At 37.4% G+C, this 18,358-nt stretch overlaps 1 protein-coding gene across 2 annotated transcripts in view; it reads left to right on the top strand.

Annotated features, from left to right (window-relative positions):
• The window catches only part of Tao (Serine/threonine-protein kinase Tao), a 92,509-nt gene that overhangs the window by 47,180 nt on the left and 26,971 nt on the right, over nt 1-18,358 (top strand). For both annotated transcript variants that reach the window (XM_089086530.1, XM_089086529.1), the window contains exons 6-10: nt 4,815-4,977; nt 7,480-7,661; nt 9,705-9,857; nt 12,916-13,050; nt 17,251-17,432. In XM_089086530.1, the coding sequence (XP_088942656.1) occupies nt 4,815-4,977; nt 7,480-7,661; nt 9,705-9,857; nt 12,916-13,050; nt 17,251-17,432 (815 nt within the window). The remainder of the gene's footprint in view (nt 1-4,814; nt 4,978-7,479; nt 7,662-9,704; nt 9,858-12,915; nt 13,051-17,250; nt 17,433-18,358) is intronic.

Genomic DNA, 18,358 nt, shown 5'->3' on the forward strand with positions numbered 1-18,358 from the left:
ATTCCCTGAGGGCATATAAGGTTGTTATAGATAGCGTTGAAACTTCAAAATGGCTCATTCAATTGGAAATTGAAAGGGCTAGTGCCTTTTTTAATAGTTGAAAGTGATTGGAGGGTGACTAACGCCCCTCTCACGCCCACCATTTTCCCAACACATCTAACCAAAATTTTGAGATATCTATTTTGTTCAACGTAGTTGAAATTTCTTGAAATTAGGTCTTTTAGGATGATAACCCCCTCACAGCCCTCAGTGCAATGGTTCTAAGTTATGCCCCGGGTTTATATAAAGTTTATATAGAAAGTTGTTGTGGAAATTTCAAAAAGGGCTCATTTGATTGGAAATTGAAATTGCCCTTTTTAATAGTCGAAAGTGATCGGAGAGTAATTAACCTCCCTCTTACACCGACCATTTTCCCAAACACCTTCAATCAAAGTTGAGATATGGCCATTTTGATCAACATTGTTGAAAATTGTTGAAATTTTGTTTTTAAGGATGACAAACCCCCCAGAGCCCCAAGGGTAAGGGTTGTAAATTTTGCCCTGGGTACATATAAGGTTTTTATACATAGAGTTGTCGTAAAACTTCAAAAGGGGCTCATTCAATTTGAAATTGAGAGGGCTAGTACCCTTTGTAATAGTCGAAAGTGATTGGAGGGTAACTAACCCCCCTCTCATGCCCACCACTCCTCCAAATACATCCAATCAAAATTTTCAGATACCCATTTTGTTCAACGTAGTAGAAAGTTCTGGAAATTAGGTCTTTGAGAATGACCCCCTCCCATCGCTCAGAGCAAGGGTTGTAAGTTATGCCCTGGGGGCATATAAGATATTTATTGAAATTTTTGTCGTAGAAACTTCAAAAGGACCCATTTGATTGGAAATTGAAATTGCTAGGGCCATTTTTAATAGTTGAAAGTCATTGGAGAGTGACTACTGCCCCTCTCACGCCCACCATTTCCCCTAACACATCTAATCAAAATTTTAAGATAGCCATTTTGTTTAACGTAGTTGAAAGTTCATGAAATTTGGTCTTAGAGGATAATAACCCTACTAAGAGACCTTAGGGTAAGGGTTATAATTTATGCACTGTGGGCATATAAGGTGTTTATAGAAAGCGTTGTCGTTTCAAAAAGGGCTCATTCTATTGGAAATCGAAAGGCCTAGTGCCCTTTTTAATACTCGAGAGTGATTGGAAGGTTTGACATTTTTATAGTAAAGATCGATGTGGGTATAATGCATTATTTTTTGTTGTTGTTGTTGTTTAGACCAGGGCACTTCATATCGAAGTTGTCGTGGGAACTTCGAAAAGGGCTCATTAGATTGAAAATAGAAAGGGCTGATGCCCTTTTAATAGTCGAAAGTGATTGGAGGGCAAAAAATCCCCCTTCCACTCCCACGCTTCCATTTGCCCATTATGTTTAAAAATAAATGTTGCCTTAAGATTAAATCAAAATACACTGTGATAATGCTAATTCCAAATAAAGCATCTCAGCAGTATCCCAAGAACGACTGAGATTAATATGTTCAAACTTTCGGGGCTACTTCTGCTCTTGAAATTAAACCAAATCAAAATAGCGTAAGTGTATCGAAGCTACCAAAGAAAGTCAACAGATTTTTTGCGAGTGGTATCAAGTTTTTCATTTCAGGTCAACTAGAGGAGGTATGAAACTAAATTAAACGGTACTGTTAGTGTCCAGATTTTTAAAAGGGTGTATGTTGTTAAAAGTCGATGAAAATTTTTCTCCAGCATGCAAATAGCAGGCCAAACTATAAAGTCTTAAAAAAATAAAAGATTTAAAGTATTGTTTTCTGTTTCCCTAAAAAGACCATGTCAATATAAAACGAACAGAAATTAATTAAAAAAACTTTTTCCACACTATACGTTTTTCAAAGAAAAGTAAAGAACTCCATTAAACAACAAATGAGCAGAAATAAAATCAAATAATCTAGCAAGCGTGAAATTACCACAAATCAGCTTCGATAAATAAATGAAACTCAAAACCAACAGAAATTACAATAAATAACAGAGTCAAACTCAAAACGAGGAGAAATTAACATAAGTTGGGCGCAAAACCCCTGTGCCTCCCCAAGGCCAGAACAAAATTTGCACTTTACTGAAAAAATACAAATGAATGTGCATTGTCAGTTTAATATGCGTATACTGATATTAAGTAATCAAAATGTTAATATTATTTGATTTATTAAAGTTATAAAAGTAAAAACATTTATATTCGAGAGTGATTGGAGACCAACCAGCCACGGGGGGAGGGGCATCGTTTTTCAGGCGGTATTTCCTGGGGAGGATTTTCCACAAGGGGTGTTTTTCACGGGGGTATATTCCAGGGGTGTCAGTCAAGTATGGTTCTGAAGTATGGGCACTCCGAGAGACAGAGGAGGACTTGTTAGATTTTTTTTTAGAGAAATTGTCTACAAGTTGTTTTGGGTACCCATCAGACTGACCGTATTTCAAAGAGTAAGCTCTACGAAAGATGTGGTTCAGTCCCGGTTTCTAGGGCTATAATGAGAGTATGGTTGATATTGCTAGGACAAGTTCTACGGATGAAGGATGCAGAAGATCGTCCTTGTTGGCCAACCATCTAGGGCTACAGGAAAAGCAGGTTGTCTCCGAATGGGGGATAAGAAGGTCGTACGGAAATATTTAAGGGAAGTTGGAATTTCTTAAAAGAGTCTAAAGAGGGAGGCTTTGCTCAGATTGGAATAGAGGAGGAACATGCGTTGCTATCTTGTCCAAAGATTGCTTGGTGCTGCAGTGAGTTGTTACTAGTAGTAGTAGTGATGAAAGATGTAGTAGTTCCTATTTCGGATTTTTTTTTAATTTGTCAGATCCTAGTATTACTTAATTAATTTCTCTTTTTCAAAATTAACATGCTCATGTTAGCTTATAGCAACTGTAGTGATTTTTATTCGTCTAGTTAGAAATTAACTAGCTGAAGATGGCTTTTCGTTTTAATGTATTGGTTATATTATCACTTCTGTGAACAAGCTGTAAATTAATACGTATCGTTCAAGAACGATTTTGTTTTTAAACATCGGAAACTAGCCCTGCAATTAACAATTTGTTAATTGTTCTTTTTGAAGTATCGCTGATTCAATAAATAATTATTGTACCCGATTGTTTTTGTCCTTACAGTGATCTTTCTTTTTTCCCTTTTTCAGAAACAAATATTTAAGGTTTGTATTATCTTTTCCCAGGAGACTTTTGTATTTGTGCTATTCAGGAGCTTTGTTTTCACCAAGACTCACTACTACTATTACTAATAACTCTATGCAGATCAAGCCCTCTAAGTTCAACCATGCTGCACACACTCCTCCTCTATCCAAATCTATTTTAAGTCTCCCTCTTTACACCCTTCCAAGAGGTTCTAACTTCCCTTAAATCCTTCCTTATGATCCCCTCCCTCCCAGTTTGGGGACGATCTTCTTTTTGTTTGGACCTTTATTGTTGGCCGCCAAGGACGATCTCCTGCAATCTGTCATCCTTCATCCGCAGAACGTGTACTAACCGATACCGAGACTTAAATAGGAACATATCTGATTTTTGATTTCATATATATGTTGTGTGATGTCTTCTGGTTTCTCGGGGGCATTGTCCTCTGTAGGCTTCCATAGGATACATCCCTATAAAAAAAATGTGTTCGAACAACTCGCCTTAGATCACCCTTTCCTTACTTTTAATATTTTAGGTAAATCCCTTCCCAATAATATTTTAAGGGGTAAACTTTTTTGAAGTAACTAACAATAAGGAGTATACGACCCTCGTCAGTAGAAACAAAAACTAAAGAAAAGTTGTGATTTTTATATGTGCAACAACAAAATCTATCATTCTTGTTGACGGTAAATATGCAAAATTTATTACTTTTAAAGTTGATTATCGTTGCTATTTGCACATGCCAAATTTGCCTAATTTTAGAAGCAGGAAATAAAATCCCCCAAAAAGGGGCGCAATCTTGATGGGATTATGTAGTGAAATTCATTATTTGTGTGAGCTCTAAGCCAGTAGGATATATACGAAATTGCATTCTTATGCGTTGAAGCAAAATTTATACGATCACTGTTTAACCTTTTATCTCCCTTAATTAGGGAGACTACATCTTTTCTTAAATCTTACTGAACAATTTGGTATTTTATGTTTTTTTCCGTTATGACTGTATACCAGGTCAGCTTTGCCGTGTGGATTAATTCATGTTAAGGGTCATTTTCTAACCAATACCGTCTATTATACAACTTCTATGAACAATTCATGAACAGTTCAGCGTGTCACAAACTCTATATGAAAATCTATGTCCAAAAAACATAAATTGTGACGATTCAGGGCACAAAAAACATATGTTTGTCATAAATACATACATATCCAACATAATGGCCCTTTGTCTCTTTCTTTAAAAGTTTCTGCAGTAAGTCAGCAGTAATCCGTCCATTTTTGGTCTAACAAAAAGTGAGTCCTCCCTGAATGCGGTGAGAAGGGGCAATAAGAAAGGATGTAAATGAAATAAGGATTTCATCAAGAAGAATGAGAGTGAAACTCTAAACAGAATTGGACGGTGGAGGATCGGGTGCTGCTCTGTCAGCCTCATGCTCGTGCTGCAGTGGGCAGTAGTAGTAGTAGCTTTCTATAAAATTTTGTCAAAAGTATTTGGCAATTCCTGATGTCGGTGATAAAATAGGGGGATCTTGTCCAAACTAATCCATTTTTCAGTGTAAACTTGTTTATGGAGATTTTGTTTGAGTTAACCCTTGTCTTTCTGTATTATCCCCTTTTTCGGTCTCTCATTTTTTGTAATTGCTTTTTTTTAGCATCCTTTTGTAATTCGATCCCGTGGAAGTCATGTGTTAATTGAACTTATTCGTCGAACGAAAGCTGCAGTGCGAGAACTTGATAATGCGAACTATAGAAGAGTGAAAAACTTTTTAATTGGAGAAAACCTGGATACAGAAAGCACTGCCGGTGACGTTGAAGGTTAGTTTTCCTCTTTAATTTAAAGAGACGCTTTAAAATATCAAATTTAAGAAATATTACATTTAAGAAATATTGATATTTTTGGAAATATCAAGTTTCAAGCAATAATTTCAATTTAAAGAAATAATATGAACGTTTTGTTGTTTATCTTTTTCTTGTTCTTTTTTGTTGTTGTAGCCCAACCAGGTGTTTTCTGTCTCAGATGGTATCTGAAATTCAGATTATGTGTGGGAATTTGTTTAAGCGTAAGCTCCTCTTCGATTAGCTTGTGAATAGCTCCAAGCAAAGACGGTGCTGTGCCTGAAAAAGGAGACATGTCTGTGGAAAAAGTTAAAATAGCGTAAAGGCGAACTTCATACATACCATCCATACGTACAATGGGAAAAGGTCAACTTCTCTGTTAGAAAAAGAGTGTAAAACCATTGTTCTGAAAAAATATAAGGAAAGGATTTCGAAGGAGAAGGAGGGGAGGAAGGGGTTTCTACTCCCAGAGAAGGAAAGGGTTTTTACTCTGGGATTTCCCTGGTGTACTATGATTTCTCTTCAGGAAAAATGTTTAATGAGGATCAAACCTAAGTGGCTTCTTTTAAAGGTCGTCTATTTTTCAGTCGTCATCCAAAGCTGACTTCCCTCAAGCGTACCGCCCATGTCCTCTCCAGACATCCTCCCGATATCCTTACTGGAGTTACCAAAGGCACCCATTAATTTTCTGTGTCTTCTCTTTCACTCAGTAGACTTATTGACATGCAATAATTCGTCCTCCGTGCTCTTAGTTTGTCGCTTCTCGGTTATACAGACGATATTCTGGACTCGAGTCGAACTAATTAGCACATTAGCCATATCTTCCTATTGCCAATATCTAAGTATGCAAGACCTGGTTGTAAAGTCTGAAGGTTTATTCTTAAACTATAAGCAAGCTCCATGGGAAAACTTCCTCTTGGGATCAACAGTGTCAAGCCAGTTAGACTCTATAGCCTACCTTGGTCTGCCTGTTGGCTTCTCAATAAAACAAACACGATAACTTGTATTAGGTCACATTGAACACTGAGTCGCTCACACTTTGTCAAAGATAAGATACGTTTCAACCACCTTGTATTCCCTAATTATATTCGGTTTCTGTAACTTTATAACTCCGTTGAACTGTCACGTTATTTATATATAGCACCGTTCTGGAAAATTCTTACAAATTGTGATGAATCACAACTTGGTCCGTTTTTCTTCCGCTTTGTGAAATATCTTCATCTCTTTGCCCCTTGGATCTGCAATTCCTATTTGGTTAGACAATTCAGTGTTTTCAACCGCATTATTTTTGTAGAAAAGCAAATTTGTGAATATAATACTCAATTAATGAACCTGAACCATCCTTGGTCTTTAATGCTAATCCCGCAATTTATCCAAGTACTCGATGTGTTGTAAGTTTTAGTCTTTATTTTCTTATTGAATTTTAGCTACCCTTTGTGTTGGTGCTCACCAAGGGCCTATCCAGAATTTTTCTTCGGAGGTGGGGGTGGTTTATCCTATGGGATAAAAAAAAAACTTCAAAAAAGGCATCAAACACTTGTTCACATGCATTTTTGTTACGTTTTTACGAGTTAGACAAAAATTTCGCCAGCAGGGATAGGGGTTCTAGCGCGTCGGGCATGTCGGTGAGAACAGCTATAGTGTTGTCCTACTTCTCTTTTTTCTTCTTTTTCTTTTTTCTTCTTTTAGTGTCAGAAAGTAAAGAGCATGTCGGTGAGAATAGTCTTAGCGTTGTCCTACTTCTTCCTTTTCTTCTATTTTTCTTTTATTCTTTTTCTTCTTTTAGAGTCAAAAAGTAAGAAGCTTGTTGGTAATAGTCGTAGCGTTGCCCTAATTTTTCCTTTTTTTTTCATTTTTTTTTCCTTTCTTATTTTTCATCTTTTAAAGTCAGAAAGTGAGATGCAAGTCGGTGAGAATAGTCTTAGTGGTGTCCTACTTCTTCTATTTTTTCTTTTCTACTTTTTCTTCTTTTAGAGTCAGTGATGAGTATGTCGGTGAAAATAGTCGTACCGTGGTCCTGCTTCTTCCTTTTCTTCTCTTTTTTTTCCATTCCTTTTCTTTTCTTCTTTTATAGTCAGAAAGTGACCTAATTCTTCTATTTTTTTCTTTTCTTCTTTTATAGTCAGAAAGTGATAAGCATGTCGGTGGGAATAGTCGTAGCTTTGTCCTACATCTCCTTTTTCTTTTTTCTTCTCTTAGAGTCAGACAGTGAGTAGCATGTCGGTGAGAATAGTCGTAGCGTTGTCCTACTTCTTCCTTTTATTATTATTTTATTTTGTCCTTTTTTTCTTTTGGAGTCAGAAAGTGAGGAGCGTGTTGGTGAGAATAGTTGTTGCGTTGTCCTACTTCTTCCTTTTTTTTTGTTTGTTTTTCTTTTCTTCTTTGTCTTCTTTTAGTGTCAGAAAGTGAGAAGCATGTTGGTGAGAATAGTTGTAGAGTTGTCCTGCTTCTTCTCTTCTTTTTAGTATTTTCTTCTTTTAGAATCGGAAAGTGAAGAGCATGTCGGAGAAAGTAGTCGTAGCAATAGTTTCACATCCGAACAAAGTGTTCAGTCAACTGGTGTTTCAAGCTCTCATAGTTCGTCTACCTCCAGCATTCCACATCATCATCATCAAGAAAATACAGATATTCCATATGGTCTTTCAACCCGAACGAGGCACAAGGTAGGATCAGATTATTTTACTTATAAACACTTTGGACACTAGAGATTAGTCCTCACAAGGCTGTATCGGCTGTAAAAAATGAGAAGGGAGGAGCTGATGAAGCATAGAAATCCTGAAGTCTAAATAAACAACAACTACAAAATAACGGGAGACCAAGATAAAGAATTGATATAAAGTTGCTTATCTATACGTATTCAATGATATTTTCAAGACCCCAATGGAAGATCTCAATAAAGCGGCACCTAGTAAAAAATCAGCATATAGAAGTTCTTTCACATCTCCAAATATTCGAGGTTCTTCAAAATTTCCTAGAAAATTAACGTTTTGTAGTTTTTGATAACTTTCGTGTGTTTAAGGACGTTTAATGCCATGGAGAGCCTAGTTTTTATTCTAAGAAATTCAGGGATAATGAAAGCACTAATATGTAGAATGATATGTAGGACTAAAGACTAAAAGCATTCTTAAATGTTTGGGTATTTTTTACTAGAAATGCATCGGAATTTTTTATGGCTGAAATATCAAAATTTAGTGGAATTGTAGCTTCTTCTTTGAAAGTAAAGGCCTTCACGCAGTAGCCCATTTCGGTCTATTTCTTTTTCCACATCAAATCAATGCTATCGGCGGTATCGACAAAGGGTGACCTCACAGAGTTTCAAGCTATGACAGCGGCTTACAGTGTGTCTTGCAGTCTGCAAGATCGTAGAAACTCGAGGAGGGCTAAGGAGACATCCCCCTGAGTTTTCTGGTCCAACTCTAGTTGCATGAGGGATTGTGCTGGTGTTAGATGCTGAAATGGCAGATTCGTAGCTTCTTCTTCTTGTAAAATAAAGGTTTTCGAGTATTTGTCCATTTTGGCATATTTTACATTCTTACGATGCTAGCAGTGGTGTCAGTAAAGGATGACTTCACTGAGGATCAAGCTATGACAGTGCCTCACAATGTGTCTAGTAGCCTGCAAGATCGTAGAAAGTCGAGCAGGACTAAATAGACTCCCCCTGGGTTTCCTGGTCCAGCTTTAGATGCATAAGGGATTTTACTGCTGGTGTTATACCTAGACCCTGACATGGAGGAAATAGTTTAGTGGAATTGTAGGTTCTTTTTCTTTTAAAATAGAGGCCTTCAGGTACTAGCCCATTTTGGGTTACTCATTTTCCCACATTCTTACGATGCTGGCAGTGGCGTGAATGAACGATGACTTCACGGAGGTTTGTGCAATGACAGCGGCTTACAATGTGTACGATTTTGCAGTCTGCAGGATCGTAGAAACTCGAAAAGGGTTAAATAGAGCTCCATCTGGATTTGCTTGTTCAACTCTAGTTGCATGAGGGATTGTACTCTTATTGACGGCTGTTATGATAGACGGTTGCTATCGGATATTTTATTAGCTGGTCTGAAAACTAAGATGGAAAGAAAGCTGCCGAGATATTTCAAAGCTTAAGTTAGGATTACATTCATACATACTTTAAAATCGGAATTTAGTGTTATCTGCTTGATTATTATTATAATTTTTTTTGTACTAATATTCTTACAGAATTTCTGGATGTGTATCTTTTCTTTCTATGTGCTATAGAAATCAGATGGTATAATTTTGCATAGATACATCACGCCGTTACCCTAAATTGCTATTTTGAACCGTATAGAATTAAAAAAAAAAGAAAAACAATTTGGGTTAAAAAAGTTCCTATAAAAATTTATAACTTCTCGATATTACAATCGAATCCTGTATCTCTTGCAATATATCATACCTATAAAAAACGCTGTTTGAAAATTAGCTGTTTGTAAAGCATAGGTACAACCAGCTACATCGCATATTCACAATAAGTGCAGATACTCGTACAAGAAGAGTGCAGGGGAGGGTTAAAAGATCAAAAAAGGCAAATTATCCGCAAAAATCGAAAAAGTCTCGTAAAGCGAGTACTGACTCATGTGCCTGCTCATGCGCATGTGTTTTATTATTATTATTATTTATGTTTTATTAGAATTTTTCAAGCAAATATTCTATTGGCATGATCCCTTATAATTCATTGGAAATATTCTTTCTAGGGTTCAAATGCATCTGAAGAGAACCATTTTGCTACTATTAGAACAACGTCAATTGTAAATAAACAACAGAAAGAACACATGCAGGAAGAAATGAATGAACAAATGACGGGGTATAAAAGGATGAGGAGAGAGCATCAAATTGCCCTCCAAAAGGTGAGTTTCTTTTTCTTCGGAAGATGAGCTTCTATCTATATTTGTGAGTAAAAGCATGCGAATTGCAGAACTACTAAACTATTCTAGCTAGAAACTAAATCCCAGAGTAAAACAAAAAAATCTGAAATCATCAGGATAGAAGTAGGGAAAACATTTAAATAATTGTCCCTGAAAAGAGGAATTCGAGACTGAGCGCCATCATGATTTTAACCCTTTCACTACTTGTTTTTTATTGTTAATTTGTCGGTTCTATTTCTGGAAACTCTTTTGAAACAGTAGGTGAGCAAGTTACCGTTGATGAAGGGGCCCTTTTATGAGGCATAAGTTGCATAGTGAAGTAGGAATATCCTTCCTATGGAGTTGCCCAGCCCGAATTGTAATAATAGCGGTATTAACAAATAAACTTTCAAATGGGGACAAATCTATTTATTTAGACAGGGAAAAACAGGTACAAAAGTCCATATAATTCAGTCAAGTATACAGCAACCGTCTTCATTACAAATACTAAAATAATAGAATTTAAACTAGTTTAATTACACACAAAAAAAACAATAGCTTTTTAGATCATTTACGAAAAAATTAACTTTCGGATTATTCACTAGATTATTTTCAGAGAGAGTTCATTGACAAAGTTCATTCAAAGTTCTGGACGTAAATTTTTTTCTTTAATCCTGCCCAAATGTCAAACAAATTCCCAATGAAAGTGGCAAAGCCTTCCGTGTCTTCTAATTGCAAACCAAATGTTGAGTTTATAGATGTTTACTGGGTTTACCGGCGATTGTTTTACATTCAAAAATGTCTTCTGGTAGAACAAATGAAGATTATACTAATTCCCAAATGCAGCATCTGTAAGGGCAACTGTTTCAAATTCAGAACTTTCTTTGGTTCCTCACTAGAAGAGGAACAAAGTAAACAACCAAGTTACCAAGCAAGTAAATATCTATAAACTGAACATTTGTTTGCAATTAGAAGACATGGAAGGCTTTGCCACGTTCGTTGGAAATTTGTTTTACATTTGGGCAAGATTAAAGAAGAAAATTTACGTCAAGAACTTTGAGTGAACTTTATCAATGAACTCTGAAAATAATCTAGTGAATGATCCAGAAGTTCATTATTTTGTGAATGACTCGAAAAGCTATTTATTTTGTTGTATATAAATATGCTAGTTTCATTTTTATTATTTTAGTATTTCTACTGGAGACGGTCGCTGTATATGTGATCGAAATATCTGGACTTTTGTACCTGTTTTTTCCTGTCTAAATAAATAGATTTGTCCCCATTTGAAAGTTTATTTGTTCGTCTTAGAACGGTAGTGTGGTCTAAGAAAACAACACCTGATCTGAAGGTGTTACTTCGAAAATATAGCGATATTGATATAAGAGCTTTTTATCTGCGAAAAAACTGGAGGTTGCATATGAAGAAAACGAAGCTTTTGGCAACCGAATTAAAATTTAACTTAAGTGAAGTTATTTGCATCACCTATTTAAGACATTTCCAATTTTGTTAAGAAATTCCCAATAAGTCTCAGGACTTTGCTGCCTCTAAATACATTGACAGGCTCAAATGTTCCAAGTTGATGAGGGAGGGGGGAGGGATTGAACTTTAATTAGGAGACAACCCTCTAGCTTCTACACAAGTCAGGCATGTCTTTTCAAAATAAAGGATAAGGTCAATTCATATTGACTCTCATTATTCTGCGAGTCAAGAGTTGTGTCTCGTGAAACAAGCATTATAGGTAATGGGTGTTTTATTTAAGGCATCTATACTATCCAATTAAGACGCGTTTGGCTCCCTGAGATGCATTAATGTGCGAAGTCACAATAGAAAAATAATTCGTTCCATCGTAAAAAAATTTAAAGTTTCCCCTAGCTTGGCTTCCGACCACCAATTCAAGACTCCTACACACGACAAAACTACTTCCAGACTTGAATTAGGGCTTGGCTTCGGAGCACACCCCCCCCCTCCTACGCGTACCCTCAGCTATCCCCTCTGGTTTTCCATTCAGTACTTTTTGGGTGCACTTGAGAATATTCACAGTCTGACGGGACAACGTCCTATGTGGTGAGCTCAGACTCGGGCACCTCTTTTTATGGCGGTGTAGGAAACAACCTTTTCCTCAATCCAGGGCTTTATTGCGGCACAAGATTCTTTTCAGTAGCAAATAGACTATAGAAAACAAACTGTGTGTGCATTTGCTCCATGTGCGTAATGTCAGAATCACGAAATGACAAAGGTGAAAAGTTTAAAAACTCGTTTTGCACACTGATAGTTACTCTGAACTGATAATAACAAAAGTTCGGTCCTGCCAGTAGATATAGTTTGCATGACAAACATCTTCCAGTGCAGTTAAAAAAAAGTGCAGTTAAAAACAGTTAAAGACGGCGACGAGGTAAGAACACCAAAAAATTTGAACTTTGAAAGACTTAACTCTCTAGAAAAACATGTACTCTGACGCCTCGGGTGCACTCTGTTATAGAAATGATTTCGGGAAAGAGGCTATAGCAAACAAAGTCCTTTTAAGAAAATGATATTTCACACTGAGTATGTGGCTTAGCGAGGTGCAAAATCGAGAAATCCTTTTAAAGACTGGTATTTTCTTTAATGGGAGAGGGAGCAACTCCGAAAAAGGATGTGAATTGAAACTCTAGATAGTTCATAACAATATCGGAAAGCTCATTTGGGAACAATTTCGGATCTCAAGGGAACAGGGGCCTGAAAGCCCGCTTGTGTAGGTGCCGAGAACCAAATGGTGATTTTGATTTTGCTCCAATTGCTACGGTTTTTTTTTTTTTTGCTGAGAATTAGAGGTGTTTACATTATGGCAGATTTGAGTTAAATATCTTTTGGACTTTAAAATGGGCAACAAAAGAAATATTAATTATTGACATCAATCCCGTTTTGAATTTTGCTTTTAAATCCCTTGGTTTTTAATGCATATTTCTAGTTTCATTTCCTTCTTTAAATATATGAAAGCAATATTTAATTATATCTATTCTGTATGTACCATATCATTCATCTAGAGTGTCTGCCTTTGTTATATTTGTTTCTTTTTTCTTAGGTTGAAGAAAAGTGTAGAATTGAAATGGAGCAACATAAATCGCGTCTAGATAGGGAATATGAAGACTTACTAAATTCATTCCGAAGAGAATTGGATAAAATTCATACTAAACATCAGTCAGACTTAGAAAAGAAGGTCAGTATTGGTAATTTTTCAATGCAGAAATTTCAGTGTGGGATGCTTATTCTTGTGATTGGTTGTTCTTGGTTGATTTGTCTATTTTTTGCCTCTTATTTTTGATCAACCGTTTTATCATCTCCACACTTCTAATAATTTACAGATTCCTCCATCACTGTAGTCTGATTTCACCCCCCTAAAATATGTTTTGCTTCTATTATGATCTGGAACACGCTCCAAGACTTTGCACGAGGCTGCCTCTGGTCTGGGCCAGCGAAACGAAAACGGAGAACTACTTATCGACTTCGCGCTCCTTAACGACCTAGTAATTGGAGGTACCCTATTTTCTCATCGGGATGTACACAAATATTCTTGGATATCTCCCGATGGCCACACCCAAAATCAAATTGACCATTGTCTTTGGAGCAGGAAGTGGAGATCAAGCCTACTTGATATAAGGGGATATAGAGGAGCTGACGTCGGTTCAGATCATAATCTGATGGCATAAAAAATTCGCCTCAAGTTGAAAAGAAATAGAAACGCAAAACAGGCTCCCTTAAACCCGGTTTTTGACTCGGAGAAACTGAGGTTGAGAGAATTCAACCAAGCCTTTAAACTAGAGATGTGGAATAGATTTGAAGCCTTGTCTTTACTAGATGATGCTGATAGCAATCAATACTGGGAAAGCATAAAGTTATCTTTTTACGATGCCACGAAAGCCACCATTGGGTACCGCAAGAGCCCAAAAGACCAGTGGGTATCTGACCAAACATGGGAACTCATAGAGACAAGGAAAAAAGTAAAAGCATCACTCATCCAAAGACAAACCCCCGACCAACAGATCCTCAGAAACGATGAATACAGAGCCGCGGATTAAGAGGTAAAGAAGAGTGCCAGAAAAGACCAGAGAAACCTGCTGGAGCGAAAAGCAGTGCAGGCAGAGGAGAGAGGTGATTCAAGAGCCGTCTACAAAATCACTAATGAGATTATTGGAAAGAAATCCTCTATTCAACATGGACCAGTAAGAGACCCCTCGGGCATCCTGATAACACAGCAGTCTGACGTAAACGAAGTTTGGGCCAGTCACTTCGAGAAGCTGTTGAATAGACCTCCGCCAGACGATCCCCCAGAGATCCCAACAACAGCACTGTTTTCCTTAGATATCAGCACGGATCCGCCGTCATCCACTAATATTATAGCAGAAGAAAAGAAGCTGAAAAACGGGAAGTCACCTGGCGAAGACAAGATATTGATGGATATTACCAAAGCGATTGCTATGATCTGCCTTAACTTCTGGACAGCATTGTTTGTTACAATCTGGACAACTGCCAAAATACCTTTAGCTTGGAAACGCAGTACCCTTGTGAGGATCTTTAAGAAAAGCGATGCGTCCTTCCCAGGCAACTGATGAGGAATCTGCATGCTTTCCATCCCTAGCAAATTGCTGACGCACGTTTTACTGCAGAGAATCAGCTCGCAGCTCAACAGACCCCTTCGCGACGAGCAGCATAGATTCAGACCGAACCGTTCATGTGCCGACCTTATATTTACTCTACAGCTACTGACGGAATATAGCAGAGAGTGACGGTCAAATACCTATATGATATTCATCGATTTTGAGGACGCATTTGAATCAGTAGACCGGCAAAGTCAGTGGAAGATCCTACTGCATTACGGAATCCCTGAAAAGATAGTTTCACTGATTGTTGCGTTTTATGAAGATAGCGAGTGCTATGTAAAGACACCAGATGGCCAAACTCGTTTCTTCCGCATTATGTCAGGAGTTAAGCAAGGTTGCGTCTTGTCACCGCTACTTTCCGTAATCTTCATTGATTAAATACTGCGAAGTAGAAGCACAGACGGAATCCAGCTGAATCCAGAAACACGCCTCAGTGATGTAGACTTCGCTGACGACATCGCCGTCCTAGAATCACGCAAGCAAAGACTCCAAGAACTCCTTGAAAAAGTGAGGGAGAGAGGTGGCCATATCGGCCTGAAAATAAATAATGAGAAAACAAAATGCATGGCTACCACAGATTCACCCCTGAGCATCACTTGCGGAGAACACATAGAGCAAGTCGTCCATTTCAAATACTTGGGAAGCATAATAGAAAGTACCGGATCGACCACAAAAGAAGTGCTCACAAGAATCGGCCAAGCCAATGGGGCCTTCAATAGATTACGGAAAGTATGGTGGTCCCAAAGCTTCTCTATACGGCTCTTCAATAGCAATGTTATGCCAGTGCTGCTTTACGCAGCCGAAACCTGACACCTAAACTAGAAATAATAGAGAACAATACTTGCTGTTGAAAATACATGTCTCAAAAAGGTTCTTTAACCTCATTGGCAGCAGAGAGTAACAAACTAATCCATCCATAACAAGACTGGCCAGCAGCTAGTGACATATATCATAAGAGTCTGTCAATGGAGATAACTTGGCCACGTACTACGGATGGACAATCTCCGACTACCCAATGCAGCGCTCCATTGGCAGCCATCGGGTCCACGCCGCAGGGGCAGACCCAGAAACACCTTGCGTTGAACGTACCAGACAGATCTCCGTAGCCTGCACCCATCAATTCAACCTCAGTGGGGGGATACACTGGCAGCAGCAAGCATGTGGTAAGATTGGGGACTCCTTTTTGGTGCCCTGTGTGCTTCTGGAGGCGCAGACGGATCTAAGGTCTAAGGCCTCTCTTTTGGTCTTCAAAAAGAATTATAAAAAATCTCTTGTTAATTATTAATTTTTTGTGCTTTTCTTGTTTTGAAATTTTTGGAAAGTGTGAAGGCATTGTGTTGAAAAACTTTTTTGCTGTGCATCTTTTATTTTTGTTTCTACCCTATTTCTTCCTGGCCATGGAGCCTTCCGGGGGAGCCATGCGATACCACCATGCCTAGCTTGCAATTTTGGGAATTTTCGAGAAGGGAGACTGGATTTTTTTTTCTTGTTTTGAAATTCTTGGAAGGTGTGAAGGCATTGTGTTGAAAAACGTTTTTGCAGTGCTTCTTTTATTTTTGTTTCTCCCCTATTTCTTCCTGGCCATGGAGCCTTCCGGGGGTGACTATCTTGAACTGTTTTTGTTCTAATTTTTTGTTGATTAAACCTTGATCTGTGTATTCGGTTAGAATCAAGGCCGTATCCAGGGGGATAGGGGTTTCGACCCCTCCCCCTAAAGGTTTGTCCGACTCGTTAAAACTTAACAAAAACAAATATAAACAAATTTTTGATGCGTTTTTGTACAAATCCCTTCCCCCGAAGCAAAATCCTGGATACGCTGTTGGTTAAGAAAAATAGATAAGTTATTTATTTTAAAAAATTGCTATCACAAGCCCCAAAGGGCCGAATCTGGAATCACTAAATAAAACACGAGAAACACAAAAGTATAAAAAGACATAAACACTAAAAGATTGGCAAAAGAATGCTAAAATTAAAATTATCAGAATAAAAAACCACTCATTAGTCAATAATTAAGCTGAGATTAATCAACGGAAACAGGTTAATTAATGTTACTTGGCTAATTGAGACAAATTAATCCGGTTGACTTTTCTATCTCAAGTTGGCTAGGTTGAATTGCCTCATTTAAATCATCATATGGTTGATGTTCCCTGTGCATGTCTGGTATGTTATTTTTCTGCTTTCCTATGTTTTAATATTTCAACGATAACACAACAAATTTGCTATCATTCAATAACTAAGACTCTGTTCTATCCAACTACTGAATTAAGTTTTTGAAATCTACTGTACTTATTTTGAATTTTCGTCAGATCAGAAACACGTTGGAAATTGGTTGAAAATTAGTTGGAAAAATGAAAATTTTCATTTTTTAAAGGGAGTTCGAACCTTTCCCCAAGAAAAAGGTTAAGTAAATATCATCATTTTGACTAGGTGTATAGATAGGTCTAGTAATTTTGAATCCAGTGATATAAGCATCTTGTCCTTTCGCTACAAGTTAAAAAGCTATTGCAAAAAAAAAATGTGGCGGGGGGGGGGCACACGCCTTAGTATGTAAATGGTTATAACTTCAGGTGATCTTGAACTATTTTTTCAACTCAAATTCGATGGATGCTCTATAGAGAAGAAGTGCTTTTTATGTTGTCTGCTTGCAAATAACGAGTAGACCGAGACCGTTGCGGTCGAAGTGATAAATTATTTTGTCAAGTTATTTTACGCTAGCGACGTTTGTGCTTCCAATTCACTCAATTGATGTTTCTTGCTAGGTAAAATTGAATCTACAGAGCGAGAAGAAACTAACTAAAGAGATAACACAGCGACAGGCCCTTGAAAGGCGGAATTTTGATCTACAAGTCAAAAGGGAGTATAAAAACACCAAGGAAAAATACAAAGCCGAATTGGCGGCGGATGATGGGACAACAAAAAGACAAAGAGATTCTAATCTTCAGTAAGTGGGCTCACCCTTCTTTTTATTCTCACATTTTTGTTTCTTTTCATTTTATTTCACTTTTTATCTCTTTTTATTTCTTCTTCGAAAATAAACAAAATGGTGCTCGCAATAACTTAAAAGGACTCCCACACAAAAATATTTTGTTGAATATAGTATAGTCGCACTATGTTTAGTTTATTGAAGGATAATATTACATTTGTGTGCGAATTCGTACACAGGAAGGGGAGAAGGATGAAACTTCTACCCTACTTTAAAAAGTTTTTTTTAAGTTACTACCCTAGTAAATATCAAGATTCTCGAAATTGTCTAAAATTCTTATGCATTTTTCATTCAGTTTCCGTGTTATTTCGTTGTGTTTTTTTTTTTTTTTTTTTTTTTTTTTTTTTTTTGCTCCCCAAAGTTAATTATTGGGCCTTGCTTGGTTCGCTGGTTGTATGTACTACTCATCTTATATGTAGACTCTACATCCCCTGAAGTTAATAATAGTTTTAATATTTGGAAAGAGGTATTTTCCGAGTATATTCTACAGAAATCGGAGAACGGATGCCAGGGAGGCTACATAATAACATTCGCTATTATTTATTTTTGAATGTTAAAAAAATGTGCTGTTGCATCATGGGCATGGTCAGGTAGGAGACATGTTGGGGGAGGGAGGTGCCCCTGGAAAGTAAGAAGAAATTTAGTAATATCTAAAGAGCAATATTAGCAACACTGCCCGGTGGAAACTGGTTAAAATTTGGTGAAAACAAAACTCCTGGTTGAACCTGTCCCTCTCCCTTAACCCAGGGTAATTCTTGCTTTTGGCCTTATTTCACATTAAAGACGTCCTACATCCTGTGTCGGCAATGGTTTGTCAAGCCGGTTAGCACAATAGGAAACTTTCAAAAGTGTCAAGTTATTCAATAATATTTCTTTTGAGCTGA

This window comes from Artemia sp. Qi Xiang Cuo, chromosome 3 (assembly GCF_049724085.1).
Source record: "Artemia sp. Qi Xiang Cuo chromosome 3, ASM4972408v1, whole genome shotgun sequence".
Lineage (NCBI taxonomy): Eukaryota > Metazoa > Arthropoda > Branchiopoda > Anostraca > Artemiidae > Artemia > Artemia sp. Qi Xiang Cuo.